Here is a 13,613-nt window from a genome sequence, read left to right on the forward strand (position 1 = left end):
GATTTCTCAATAATTTTGATTTTTAGTCAATTTTAGGTGGACAGACCAAAAGAGAAGCCTCGGCACTCTTAAAGAATAGTATAGATATGTTAGACAATTCGGTTGCAATTTGCTCAAATCATCAACCTGCTGGTTGAATGGGTTGAATCGATTGATTCGAGAACCGGAAGTCATATTCGTTTTTTTTTTTTTTTACTGGTCCACATTTAAAAACATCACTATGAATATCGATCATTGGATCATATGAATCTCAAATGGATCCCACACAATCTAGCAAGCCCAAGCGAACCGGATTGAATCGTCCCCGGCAAAGAAACTTGTCGGTCGGACATTTGCGCGAATGGCAAGGAGTAGACGCAAATTAGAGTAAATCGTAAATAATCCAAAGTCAATTTGAGCATGTTTTATTTATGCCATAACCAAGGCTTTTACTAAGCACATACATTTTGTGCCATAGCCAAGGCTTTTACTAAGCACATACATCCATCGACCAGGTATGGACTCAAGCTAGTTAGCGTACTTAGCCTTGTAGTCGTTCCAGAGCTGGTCAACGCTCTTGCCCAGCAGGTCGACAAAGTAGTCATTGCTATAACCAGTCCTCATCTTCTTGTTCAGTTCGGCCACGAACCCGCTCCTAAGGCTCTCGCAGTAGTCAAGAAAACGCGCCGTGACGTCGTAACCCTGGTCCCACCTATTGCCCTGGCCTGGCGCCGCCCAGTGGGACGGCACGTACCCTGACCGGAGCCTCACGAAATCCGCGATCCCCTGAACGAGCCCGCGGGGGGCCTGCCCGGTCCCGTCCCACTGCCACACGCACCCCATCGCGTAGTACATGATCCCTGTGAACCGTGCCTTGGCGACCCCCGAGAAGTCCCCGAGGTGCGTGGCGCTTATGTGGATATCGCCGTTGCTGATGTGGGCTACGGCGTTCATGTTCTCCACGAACAGGCTCACTCTTGTGATGCTCTTGCGATCGTCGTGGGCCTCCTGACGGAAGAGCCTCCAAACGAAATCCATGGATTCCATCATGGTCTGCAAGCTGTACGGGAACCCGATGTGATTATCGAAATGGATGCCGCCAGGAGTGCCGCTGGCTACGTTCTTCAAGGTGTACTCCATCGCAGAGGATTGCAAGGAAGCCATAGGATCACGAGCGTAGCAAGGATGAACTTAGACACCTGGTAGTTGTTTTGGGGATGGAGAATGGTGTTGAACTAATTGGGCTATTTATAGAGGACAATGAAGTGTTTGATAAATATAAAATTTATTTTCGAATTTGAGCACGTTTGTCACCGTTTCTGAATTTGGATGTTGATGGCCTTGATTTAGGGTGGTCCCCCTGAAAAAGATGAATAAAAACGAATCGGCTGAGCGCGATTCATGGTTGGCATAAAAAAAGGAGAAAGAAGATGAAGATTTCTGCAAAACTATTCATGAATAGTAAAAAGAAGAAGAAGCCACCTCCATCAGTTGCTCCTTTTTCACTTTGTGTCACATTTGTTGCAACGTTTGTGGACTTTTAGTGCTACGCATGGATTGCATTAAATGTAGTTTTTCACGTTTTTCTTTTTTGTTTTGCTCCATTGGATGTTGTCTTCAGAAGGGGTTCATTGTGCACGTGTTCTGCTATAAGTACGTGGGGGTGGTTTATGTATCCATCAGAAGCCACGGAAACAAATAACGAGCTTCACTTGTACCGCGAAATATTTTGCATTCCAATAAAAGAACTATTTCATCCTATCTTTATTTTGTCCCATTGGTCTAAATTTCCAAAAGTCATATTATTGTTTTAGTTCCAACATTTGGTATCATAGCTAGAAATGTCATCTACTAATTTTGTTCAATTACAGCTTCTAAAGTTGAACGGAAAGAATTTCAACAACCGATCCGTCCAGATGAAAGTTCTTTTCAAATCACAAGATTTGTGAAATCTAATTGAAAATGGCTACAACGAAGTGACCGATGCCGAAGCATTCAAGGCTTTAAGAAAGGAAGAGAAAGAATCTTTGGTGGAGTCACGGAAAAAGGATCAGAAAGCATTATATGCAATCTTTTAAGCTGTAGAGGAAACGATATATGAAAAATTATCATGTGCGAAGACTGCAAAAGTAGTGTAGAATATTTTACAAAAATCGTACAAAGGCGACGATCGAGAACCGCGGGTGCGGCTACAAACGCTTCGAGCTGATTTCGAGTCTTTACGCATGAATGACTCTAAATCAATCTCGGTATATTTTGATCATGTGCAAACTATCGTTAGCGAATTGAGGGTTAATAGTGAAGAACTCCACGATGTACGTGTTGTAGAAAAAATCTTGAGGTCTTTGAATGGAAGATTTGACTACATCGTCGCCATGATCGAGGAAGGGCAAGATGTGTTAACCTTGACGGTGGAGCAGTTGATGGGTTCATTGTACTCGCATGAGCAAAGAATGAATCAAAAGTCTGTTGGTTCGGTTCTCGAGCACGCACTACAAAGTCGGGTCGCTCCATCAAGTCGAGAAGGCTATCAAGGCGGTCGATGTCGTGGAGGAGCTTGAGGTAGAAGTGGAAATTCAAATTTCACTAGAAATTTTAAAACACGTGATAAATCAAAAGTCAAGTGTTTTAAGTGCAATAAGTTCGTACATTACAAATCAAAAGTCAAGTGACATCTTTGCTGAAATAGTGGACATGCTTGGGAGGGTGAGATACGTAAGGATTTGTGATTTTGTTGAGAATTGTTATGTTATTTCTCCCGGTCACACATTCCACGTGGTACAAATCTCACCATAAAACCAAAGAAAGAGTGTCCCTTCCGCTCAGACAAAATGGAAGATAATAATAATAATAATAATAATAATAATACAGAAGACCACCAGACTCAGTGATGACTCTTTGTTTTCTTCCGGATTTGCCTCTTGTGCTGATAAGATATTCCGAAGAGCCCCGCGAAGTTGGTGAAGAGAATTCGACGAAAGAAGACAAGCTTGTGAAGTTCTCCATTTGCAGCCAGATGCGTGAATAAATTTCTAGCCCGACTCGTAGGAGATCTCTCTTCCGCAGCTAATATAAATGAGGAGTACGGAAAAAATCTCTACCGTTCAAACTCGACACACAATTTTAATGGAAACAAAGCCGAAATGGACCCTCTGCGTCCGAGGCCATCTGGCAGCTGCTATTCTCGATCCAAAAGGGCTCAATAACTTGACAAAGGAAGGAAAAGTCTCTACTGAATTAGCTGAACACGGCAGGCCAAAAAAAAAAAAAAACAAAGAGGACAAAGAACGTGAAACATCATTCAAGGACGGGCATGGATCACATGTGGCCTTGGAATTTTCTTCTTTTCTTCTTCTTCTTCTAGGAGTTAGGTCAAAAAGAAATTATGATCAACTTGGACTAATTCTTCTAATAAATGCCACACTACTACTAAAATTGTTCATGTATCTGGGACCGCTCTACATCCTCCAATTTCGCTCGGATTTCATGCACGGCTCAAGTCGAGCTCCCAAGCCTCCCATCTGCAGCACGAGGCTGACAAAAAGGAAAGCTTTTAATAATTGCCGAGTGGACCACCGATAGCCAGAAGGCGAAACTTAACTCCACCCTGTTTAACCCTTAACATCACTTTGTTCTGCCTTCCTCCTTGTCCTCTGCGTTGTATAGAGAGAGAGAGAGAGCAGCAGCAGCATCAGAGCACCGATGGTAGACGTGCTTGGGAGGGTGAGACACGTAAGGATTTGGGAGTTTGCAGAGTATTTTGTTGCGTTATTTTGGAGAACTACATACAAATACACTTCATAGTCACTGAAATTGGGTTGTTTTAGAACAATTCAAGTGAGGTTTTGAGGAATAAATGATAACTATAATTTGTAATTTCTATAAAAATAAATAAATAAAAAGGGCACGTTCCATGAACCTTTAGTTTCTCACAATGGAATTGTGTATGTAACTCAAAACCCTTACATATTCACAAGATTAATGGATAGGAGTCTCTCAGATATTGATGGAGTATCTAGGCCTCTTTGAGCATCCGACGAAGCTATATCGCCATCCATCCATTCCATACCCATGAGACCATTATCGAAAACACATAATTTTATATTACATTCTTTTAAAAGTCCGTTAATTACCGCGCTTGGTATATCTTTTCATCTCAATTTCTATCGAAGTTAATTTTGGCAACTTGGGCATGTGTGAAACATTTCTGGAGTGAAATTTTTTCTTCGGAAGTGTTTTTGGAGAGAAAATTTGTTTGGTAACGCAATGTCCTGGAGAAGAAATCTATCCGATTACCCAACTTTATTTTTTGCTTCTCAAATATTTTTTTTCTCCAGAAATAATTTTAGAATAACTTGAGGAAGTAAAAAACATTTACTACACTCTGAAAGTTGATTTCTAAAGCAGGAATAAAAAAATCAACCCTTCTCAGAAGTAGAAATAAAAAATTTAATTTTTTTCTAGAAGTTGATTTCTAAAGCAGATTTTTTTTTTTTTTTACTTTTTTCCTTTGAAAATTCATCATAGTAAATCTTTTTTTGTCCCTATTCACATTAGCAAATCACTCAGTTGATTCGTGTTTAATCACTCCAAATGCCCTAATAATGGCATCCATTTCTACCAAACACCACCTTGTAATTATTTCCCTAGTTTGCCCTCGACGCGGCCTCCATTGCGTCACTATCGATCCCAATTGTTCCTTTGCATCTCCATCTCCCTTAGCAAACCTACACTTGACGACGCATTTACCAAAAAAAATTGACACATCTCGCCCGGCGTCCGCCCCCGTGTTTTTGGCATTGTCATGTTGAAGAAAACCTTATCGAGAATAAAAGCATCATTGATGAGACTCCACTGATCACCCAGTCCAAGGGGACCCCAGTTGATTACCCCTACGCATGAGCTTCAACAGGAGGATCTCTGATCTATACACCCACATGATTAGTCCCATCTCAATGAAAGACGGCCACGTAGGACAACTTTGAGGCCATGCACATGGCCACTGCTCACATGAGCTTCATGTGTCTATGGTGGCCAATGATGGCGAGACACATTTCGAGAGAGGCAAGTGAGAAGATCGACTCGCCGGCACTAATTCTTGTAGCAACAACTACCTCCCAACTTGGTCAAGGAGGAAGACTACGACAACAATAGTCCAGAGGAGGTTCTTCTCGAAGGAGGTGATGTAGACCTTCTTGAAACTGCGAGGGCGATAGAAGAGATGACGTCGATGCTAGAGGCTTTTTAGTATAAGTGGGTCCCAATGATGCAAATCAACATGTGGCACACGAATGAGGTCGGGTGGCGGAGGAGATCCCGCCGTACACCCTTCTCAGTTCCCTGCTTAGTGACCTTGATAGAGTTGTTGTTTGACTTGTTAATGTCACCGAGCGAAGCATCGGGGTCAGCATGTGGCGGGATTTCATCCTTCACATCCGCCACATCCTCATCTACATCATCAGAATCTACTTCGTCTAACAAGCCTCTGACATCAATATTGTCATCTTTTACAACTCTCGTATTGTCGAAAATTTCGACATAACCTCCTCCAACCAAAAACTCCTTGCGACCATTTCCGGTTGCTTCGAAAGGACTATGCTCATCCTCGTCCCTACCCGACGCAGCGTTCAGCGAATAACGCAAGAAAACCCTTGCTAAAAGAGAGAAATCTCGAAAATTATGTGAATATTATTGATGATGATCCTTCAAAAAACGTGATAAACACCTTTTATAGGGTGTTATCCTAACCCTAGTCTAATTAGGAATCAAAATATCAAAAAACGGAAAATTACAAAAGTGCCACTGAAATAAAAATTAGCCCGAAAAATACTAAAAAAAATAGGAAAACCCATCTAGACATTCTCGAACGGCCAAAATCCATCGTTAGTCACGGCCAAAGGCCGTGAGTATTGATCAGGACGCCGTTTCGCTTCAGCCTACCGAATTTGAGCTCAATCCGATGTCATCGACCTGATCCGCTGGTTCTAGTTGCAGCACCGTTTCGCCTTCCGATTAGATTTGTGTTGATCCAATCGATCCAGAAACGTATTACTAATGACATCCGCATCATTCTCCTCTACTTAAGAAAAACTCGCCCTCGAGTTAGAATCAGAATCCGGATACATCGGCTCGGTTGACTCATGGAATGGCGACAAATCAAGAACATTAAAAGTGTTGGATATGCCCATGCTATGTGGAAGGTCTATAACATAAGCATTATCATTGATTCTTCTATCGACAGTAAAAGGCCCGTACTTCTTCTGCTGCAATTTGCTGTAAGATCCAGCTAGTAACCGCTCCTTACGAAGAAACACCATGACCCGATCACCTACCTCAAACACTTGCTTTCGCCTGTGCTTATCTGCGGCTGCCTTATATTTCTTATTAGCTTCCGCCATCTTCTGTCCGACTTCTTGATGCACCTCTACAATCTATTTAGCCATATGATCCGCTGCAACACTCTTGTCTATTTGCTTAGGCAACTGTATCAAATCTAGAGTATGCTGAGGCGCCTTTGTATAAACAACAGAAAAAGGCGATCTGCCAATAGAACTATGGACTGCATTATTATAAGCAAACTCTGCTCGAGATAAAGCAATATCCCACTGTTTCGGCTTGTCTCCACAGATGCTTCGAATCAAATTGCCCGGAGTTCTATTGACCACCTCTGTCTGACCATCGGTCTGCGGGTGTCTTGTGCTACTAAAATTCAAAGAAGCGTCAAAGAGCTTCCACAAAGTCCTTCAAAAGTGCCCCGTAAACTTACTGTCTCTATCAGAAGTAATAGATTTAGGCACTCCATGCAAGCGAACCACTTCTTTGAAAAATAATCTGGCCACACTTATCGCATCAGACGTTTTCCTACAAGGAATGAAGTGTGCCATCTTGGAAAATCTGTCTATCACAACAAAAACAGAATCTACGCCTCTTTGGGTTCGTGGCAAACCAAACACAAAATCCATAGACAGATCTTCCCATATATTGTCGGGACATGTAAAGGCATGTATAGACCTGTATTCTTAGATTGCCCCTTAGCGATTTGACAAACATAACATTTTTTGCACGTACTGTTGACGTCTCCACGCAATCGGGGCCGGTAAAATCGCTCCCTAACGGCAGCAATAGTTTTGTCACGTCCCGGATGTGCAGCTAAACCTCCTTCATGTAAATCACGAATTACCTTCTCTCGTAATGAGGTCCGAGGAAGGCAAAGCTGATTACCTCGCATCAGATAACCATCCATGGCATAAAATTCTTGCACAAAGTTGCCCAAAGAGCACATGACCCCCAAATCTGTCCAAAGTCATCATCGCCGCATACAGCGTCTTTCAGTTGCTCGAATCCCGGAATGTCTTGGCTTAACGTAATCGCAAGCCAGCCCTTCACGCTCAACGCATCGCCTACTACATTCGCACACCCGACTTGTGTTGTAATCTGAAAGGAAATTTTTGCAAGAATTGACACCAACGCGCGTGCATGTCTTTGCTAATTCTCTTCTGACTATTCAGATACTTCAAAGCTTCATGATCAGAATAAAGCACGAATTCTTTTCCAATCGGATAATGCTCCCTGTGTCTTCAAAGCCCTTACGACGTAATAAAATTCTTTGTCATAAGTACTCCACTTCGTCTCGTCGCTAAGCTTCTCACCGAAATAGCAAACTAGTTTGCGCTCTTGAGATAAAACAGCTCCTATGCCCACTCCACTAGCATCAGTCCACTTCAAACAGGTTTATCAAAATCGTGTAAAGCCAGGACAGGCGCGGTACATAACTTTTCCTTGAGCAATAAGAAACTACTCTCGGCTTCCTCCCCCATACAAATTTACCTTTCTTCATACACTCTGTAATTGGGGCCGCAATAGTACTGAAATTTTTAATAAAATGCCTATAAAAGGTAGCCAACCCATGGAAACTCCTAACTTCAGAAACGGTTTTAGGAGCTGGCCACTCTCTTATTGCTCTAACTTTCGCCTCATCCACCTCTATTCCCTCAGCGGTGATAATAAATCCCAAGAATAACAACTTATTAGTCAGAAAACTGCACTTCTTAAGATTTACATACAGCTTATTGATCTGCAAAGCTGTCAACACCTCCCTCAAATGCATCAAATGCTCCTCCTCGGTTCTACTATAAATCGGGATATCATCAAAATAAACTACGACAAATTTGCCAATAAAAGATTTCAAAACTTGATTCATAAGCCTCATGAAAGTGCTTGGAGCATTAGAAAGCCCGAACGGCATCACCAACCACTCGCAAAGCCCCTCTTTTGTCTTGAAAGCTGTCTTCCACTCATCGCCGGGCCGAATACGAAATCGATGATAGTCGTTCTTCAAATCCAGCTTCGAGAACCACTTAGCGCCATGTAACCTATCCAGCATGTCATCCAATCTTGGAATAGGAAACTTGTAGCCCACAGTTATCTTGTTGATGGCTCTGCTATCTACACACATCCTCCAACTCCCATCTTTCTTAGGAGTTAACGGGCAGGTGAACAAAGACATGGGCTCATACTATTCTGAATATGCCCCTTTCGCAAGCAACTCCTTCACCTTCTCCTTTAGAATCTCGCTCTCCTTTGGACTCATCCTGTAGTGCGGTAGATTAGGCAGACTAGCACCAGGAATTAAGTCTATATGGTGCTGAATATCGCGCATAGGAGGCAACCCGTCCGGAATCTCTTCGGGCATCAACTCGCTAAATTCCTTCAATAAAGGTCTAACCGATTCAAGTTGCTCCTCTACTTGTTGTTCAGCCTCTGCCTCAATTGCCTGCTTTACTATCAAAACATGAATTTCCCCTGGTCTCCTTAATTTCGTAGTCAAATTTCCTTGTAAGGGTAAGGAAATTACTTCCGGCAACCTTGTTTGCTTTTGTTCTTCAAGGGCAGCAATGTATACTTCACACCATCCTTCACGAGATTATACTGATTACTCCTCCTTGAATGTTGAGCATCTACATCAAATTGCCACGGCCTCCCAAATAACACGTGACATACATCCATGTCTACCACATCACAATACAATTCATCATGATATTTACCAATGGAGAATGGAATTTTACATCGCTCGCTCACCCGAATGTTGTCCGCTCCAGATTTAATCCATCCTAACGTGTATGGGTTAGGATGCTTCTCCACGGGTATGCCTAGCTTCTTCACCGCCTCTTTCCCGATAATGTTCTCCATGCTCCCACCGTCAATGACCACAGTGAAGATTTTTCCCAAAATGGTACATCCGGTTCGGAATAACCGATGTCGCCGCGAATCATCCTCCTATTTTGGGGCTAACATCATCCTGCGTACAACACAATTCACCTCCTCTTCCTCTTCTTCAAAATCATCCTCGTCGCCATCCGGTTCACAACAATATTCATCTTCCTCCTCTTCCCTCGTTGCCACATTAACTTGTCTTTCTCGAGGGCATTCATTAGATTTGTGCCCAGGTTGATTACACCTGTAGCACTTTATCCCCGCTGGTTTAGCGTAAGGATTTGGGTTCGCAGATTTCTGCGCTTGCGTTCCCTTATCTCTCGTCTCATTCATAGGGCGCTTCTCCACCGCCTTATCATCTCGACTCCGCTCTGCGTTATAGCGATTGTTGAAGCCGCTCTTCTCTACGTAACTATTCGAACCGCTACCTCTATAGTTCTCGTAGCCCCTCTTACCCCGTTCTTGCTGCATCATCTCCGCCTTCATCGCCATGTTCTTCGCTTGCATGCATTCCGCAAAATCGTACTCCAATCTTATCTCGGATGAAGGGCTTCAACCCATCGAGATATCTCGGCCACCTGTTGCCCCTCCGTCTCCGACAGTTATTCCGCTCCGCCAACCTCATAAATTCTGCCGTGTACTCATGTATGCACCGATTACCTTGCCGGCAACGTTGATATTGCTGAAACATGATCCGCTCATAATCGGGAGGAAGGAACTCCCGCTTCAAGAACCTTCTCATCCTCTGCCAAGTTCGAACTCGCTCTTTTCCTTCTCTCTCTCTCCTATGCTGCAATCTCTCCCACCATGTAGACGCACCCCCCTTCAATCTACAGGCTACTAATCGCACCTTTTTCTCACTAGGGGTTTCCATATAATCGAAGAATTTATCTATATCAACAACCCAATCCAGAAATTCCTCTATTCCCAGACCTCCATTAAAAAAAGGGATATCGACTTTTAGTTTAAAGTCGTTACCTTCACGATCGTCATAGCGTCGCCTGCCGTCTCTTCTTCCACGATCGTTGTAACGTCCCCTTCGATTTCCTCCATAATTGTTCCGGTTTGCATAATCATCACGTTCTTCATCCGAAACTTCGGTCTCCTCTTCTTCCGAACTCTCTGAATAAAGAGGATTATCATGCCTACGAACAGGAACAGGCCTATCGACGGGGTCACCGCGAGCAAAATCTGCACCCGGCCTTCTGCCTTGTCGCCGATTCCGATTCACATCAACGCCGAGACCCTCGAATCGATCTGCTATCTCATCAAATCGCTCTTCGAAACGACGAAGGCCTTGATCAAATCGCCGATCTATGCGTTCCATTAAACGCTGCTCCAAACGTTGCAGCGCGTCGTCCCCAAGGATTGGGGCTCCAGTCTCCCGAACATCGTCACGAAGACCACCGCCGGCCGCCATAGGCTCTGATACCACCTAACGCAGCGTTCGGCGAATAACGCAAGAAAACCCTTGCTAAAAGAGAGAAATCTCGAAAATTATGTGAATATTATTGATGATGATCCTTCAAAAAACGTGATAAACACCTTTTATAGGGTGTTATCCTAACCCTAGTCTAATTAGGAATCAAAATATCAAAAAACGGAAAATTACAAAAGTGCCACTGAAATAAAAATAAGCCCGAAAAATACTAAAAAAAATAGGAAAACCCATCTAGACATTCTCGAACGGCCAAAATCCATCGTTAGTCACGGCCAAAGGCCGTGAGTATTGATCAGGACGCCGTTTCGCTTCAGCCTACCGAATTTGAGCCCAATCCGACGTCGTCGACTTGATCCGCTGGTTCTAGCCGCAGCACCGTTTCGCCTTCCGATTAGATTTGTGTTGATCCAATCGATCCAGAAACATATTACTAATGACATCCGCATCACTACCTCCCTCAATGTTGTTCTATATCTATTAGCAAGTTTATTTACAGGCACAAAATATGGACTTTGAGGAGAATTTTTCATCTGACCTTCCCTAAATGTTATTGAATTACATGCAAATGAAGATAAATGCGCACTTCTCATGTGAAGTACAATTTTTTGGGAAAGTCATTTACATAAAAGTAAAGATAGCCATTGTCAGTTTGATAAATAAAATATCATCTTATTAAAGAAAATTAAAATAAAAAGATTTGGACGACTCGGTTCTTCATACATTTGCAATGATCAATCAAGCTTAGAGCTTTGAATATTTTGAATTATAAAATTAATCACACGGATGTGCGTGTGTGCATCACTCCAAAGAGGAGCAACGCACCTTAATTACACAGACTGAATTGAACACCCACCACCAATAGGCAAACAACTACCCAAGAAGTATTTGAAATACCATAGAAGGTTGCTAACGCCGGATCCAATTTTTATACAACGAGTATGCTCTTTAATTCTTATCAACTTTAACATATGAGTTTACAAATTTAAAAACTACATAAGCACCACTCATTTGAGAAAGTCTAAATTAAACCATGAAAGTCACCTCCAGCTGACAAATTCGAAATCTTATCAATTAAAAGAGAAGGGATATCAAAACTCAAGTGAATAACCACATTAACTAAGACTTGACCAGGCGGCCATATTTCGGAGCCAAAATGTTTGTTACACAAAATACCTCTAGAATGGCCAATCATGATGAATAACCACTAACGCAAAAAACTCGCGCAGCCAAAGTCCACTTGCACAAAAAATTCTATCGCGCCTTATCTCTATCTACCAAACTACAATTCAAGTGACCTTACTGTCAAAAGAGTGGACTATATGTTATCAGTCATCTACACTTAATCAATGAAAGGACTAGATGTTTGGACTACCAGTTATGCGTCGAATCACCCCTCCAAAAGAACTCCATGCTTCCTTTTTGTTCTTCATGAAGAACTGGACGATGTAGAGTGGATTGAGGGCTCTGATCACTCCCAAGTCATGTCTCGCGAAATTGTAGATGCCGATCAGTCCGATACTGAGGAACCATACAGAGAGAATCGAGGCGAAGCTGTATCCAACCTTGTAAGTCCCGAACCTTTGCACTTGAAGTAGAAGGATCAAGATCACCACAGAGATCCACATGATTTGATCATCTCCAAGTGAACGTGCGGCTTCTCTTATGCCCCCAACAGCCAACAATACTGCTCCCAGAAAAAGAAGAAAAGAATCCGAACCATCAGAACCATCTATTGATATTCAACCAAGGAAACTAACGTTCTTGATGCAGAAATTATTGCCGGATATGCATGGTGTGAGGATCCCGTCTCCAATGACCATGGCGGTGCCCAACATAATTACAAACAAGAGCAAGTACTTAGCCGCCTTCCTATTCTCGAGAAAGGACTTCATGGAAGAGGCCCGCCGAAGGCGGCAGCTTGGCACCTCCAATTGACGCAGTAGGTCAAGGCGGCTGTGCAACCTCTTCCACCACAACCCAAGCCCGGAGGTGCCCTGCATCCATAGTGTTGGGCTTGAGAATGCAGGGCATGTACTTGCTTGTGTCATGGTCTCAGAGGGCCTACGGCCCCCTCGAAGCATACTATGACAACTTGAGGGTTGTTTTTGCGTATTCTTTTGGGGGAGGGAAGCTTAGTTACTAGCGATAATTTAGTTACTAGGGACAATATTCCTTCTGATAATCTTCCGTCGTGCTCCTTTAGCGTTATTGACTGTCCGTCTCCTATAACCGACTTGACCAACATTCACGAATCCACACTTGTGAGATGCTATTGAAATTAGGGTTAATGATCCCGCCTTGAACTTTTTCTGGGCATGATGGCACATTATTTTTTATCCATGATTTTTTTCCTAGTTCTATTTTACATTAAATGAATGCATGGCATATATAAAATGTAGGAGGCATTTAAAATATGGATTGGGTGTTATATGGAATTGAAATGTATGGATGATGGGTACATATTCACTTTTTATATAGAACATTTGTTTGTTGGATGTCGACGGATTAAGGTTTGGAATGTTATCTAAATTACTACTATTTGATTAAAGACAAAACTTTAATGAAATATTTTTAATAAAATTACTCAGTATTATTTCATATCGTTCCTCCTTCCTGATTTAATCACCCAATAATAGTCTCAAGTCTTATTTTCATATTAGTGATATAGATGAAACCAAACGTTAACAAGTGATGTATGATACATGAAATTCAGAAGTACAAAATATATGATATTAGGAAGAAAATGACATTTTCAAATCAGTGCTTAGGAAGAATATAGGTCGCATTAATGTAAAGCTGATCCAACTGCCTCTTATATCTCTATGTTTCCTCGCACGTCTAAAAGGATGTATTTCGTGCGCCCACAGGAAAACTTTTTTCTACTATTCTCTTCTCTAGAGTAATCAACATGGATAGTTCAATCGATGCATAGCTTTCTCTACTGCTATCATCTATTATATTTTGGCAGCTTAATGTCTCA

The 13,613-nt window shown here is 42.4% G+C and overlaps 2 protein-coding genes across 2 annotated transcripts; both read right to left on the bottom strand.

Moving 5' to 3' along the window:
- Nucleotides 1-463: 463 nt before the first annotated feature.
- On the bottom strand, nt 464-1,170 carry LOC115756924. Its single transcript, XM_048279365.1, has one exon. It carries the CDS (start codon nt 1,141-1,143, stop codon nt 508-510), a length of 636 nt encoding a protein of 211 aa, XP_048135322.1. The 5' UTR covers nt 1,144-1,170; the 3' UTR covers nt 464-507.
- A 10,818-nt stretch (nt 1,171-11,988) lies between these two features.
- LOC115756928 (potassium transporter 20-like) lies at nt 11,989-12,681 on the bottom strand. Its single transcript, XM_030696909.1, has 2 exons — nt 12,414-12,681; nt 11,989-12,317 (listed from the first exon to the last, which is right to left on the bottom strand). The coding sequence occupies exons 1-2, from the start codon at nt 12,679-12,681 to the stop codon at nt 11,989-11,991; spliced, it is 597 nt and encodes a 198-aa protein (XP_030552769.1).
- Nucleotides 12,682-13,613: the final 932 nt, after the last annotated feature.

Source organism: Rhodamnia argentea, chromosome 5, assembly GCF_020921035.1.
Source record: "Rhodamnia argentea isolate NSW1041297 chromosome 5, ASM2092103v1, whole genome shotgun sequence".
Lineage (NCBI taxonomy): Eukaryota > Viridiplantae > Streptophyta > Magnoliopsida > Myrtales > Myrtaceae > Rhodamnia > Rhodamnia argentea.

Coding starts and splice junctions, on each gene's coding strand:
- LOC115756924 (XM_048279365.1), bottom strand. CDS start 1,143: ATGGCTTCCTTGCAATCCTCTGCGATGGAGTACACCTTGAAGAACGTA.
- LOC115756928 (XM_030696909.1), bottom strand. CDS start 12,681: ATGACACAAGCAAGTACATGCCCTGCATTCTCAAGCCCAACACTATGG. Junction 12,318..12,413: donor CCTCACACCATGCATATCCG/GCAATAATTTCT, acceptor TTCTGGGAGCAG/TATTGTTGGCTGTTGGGGGC.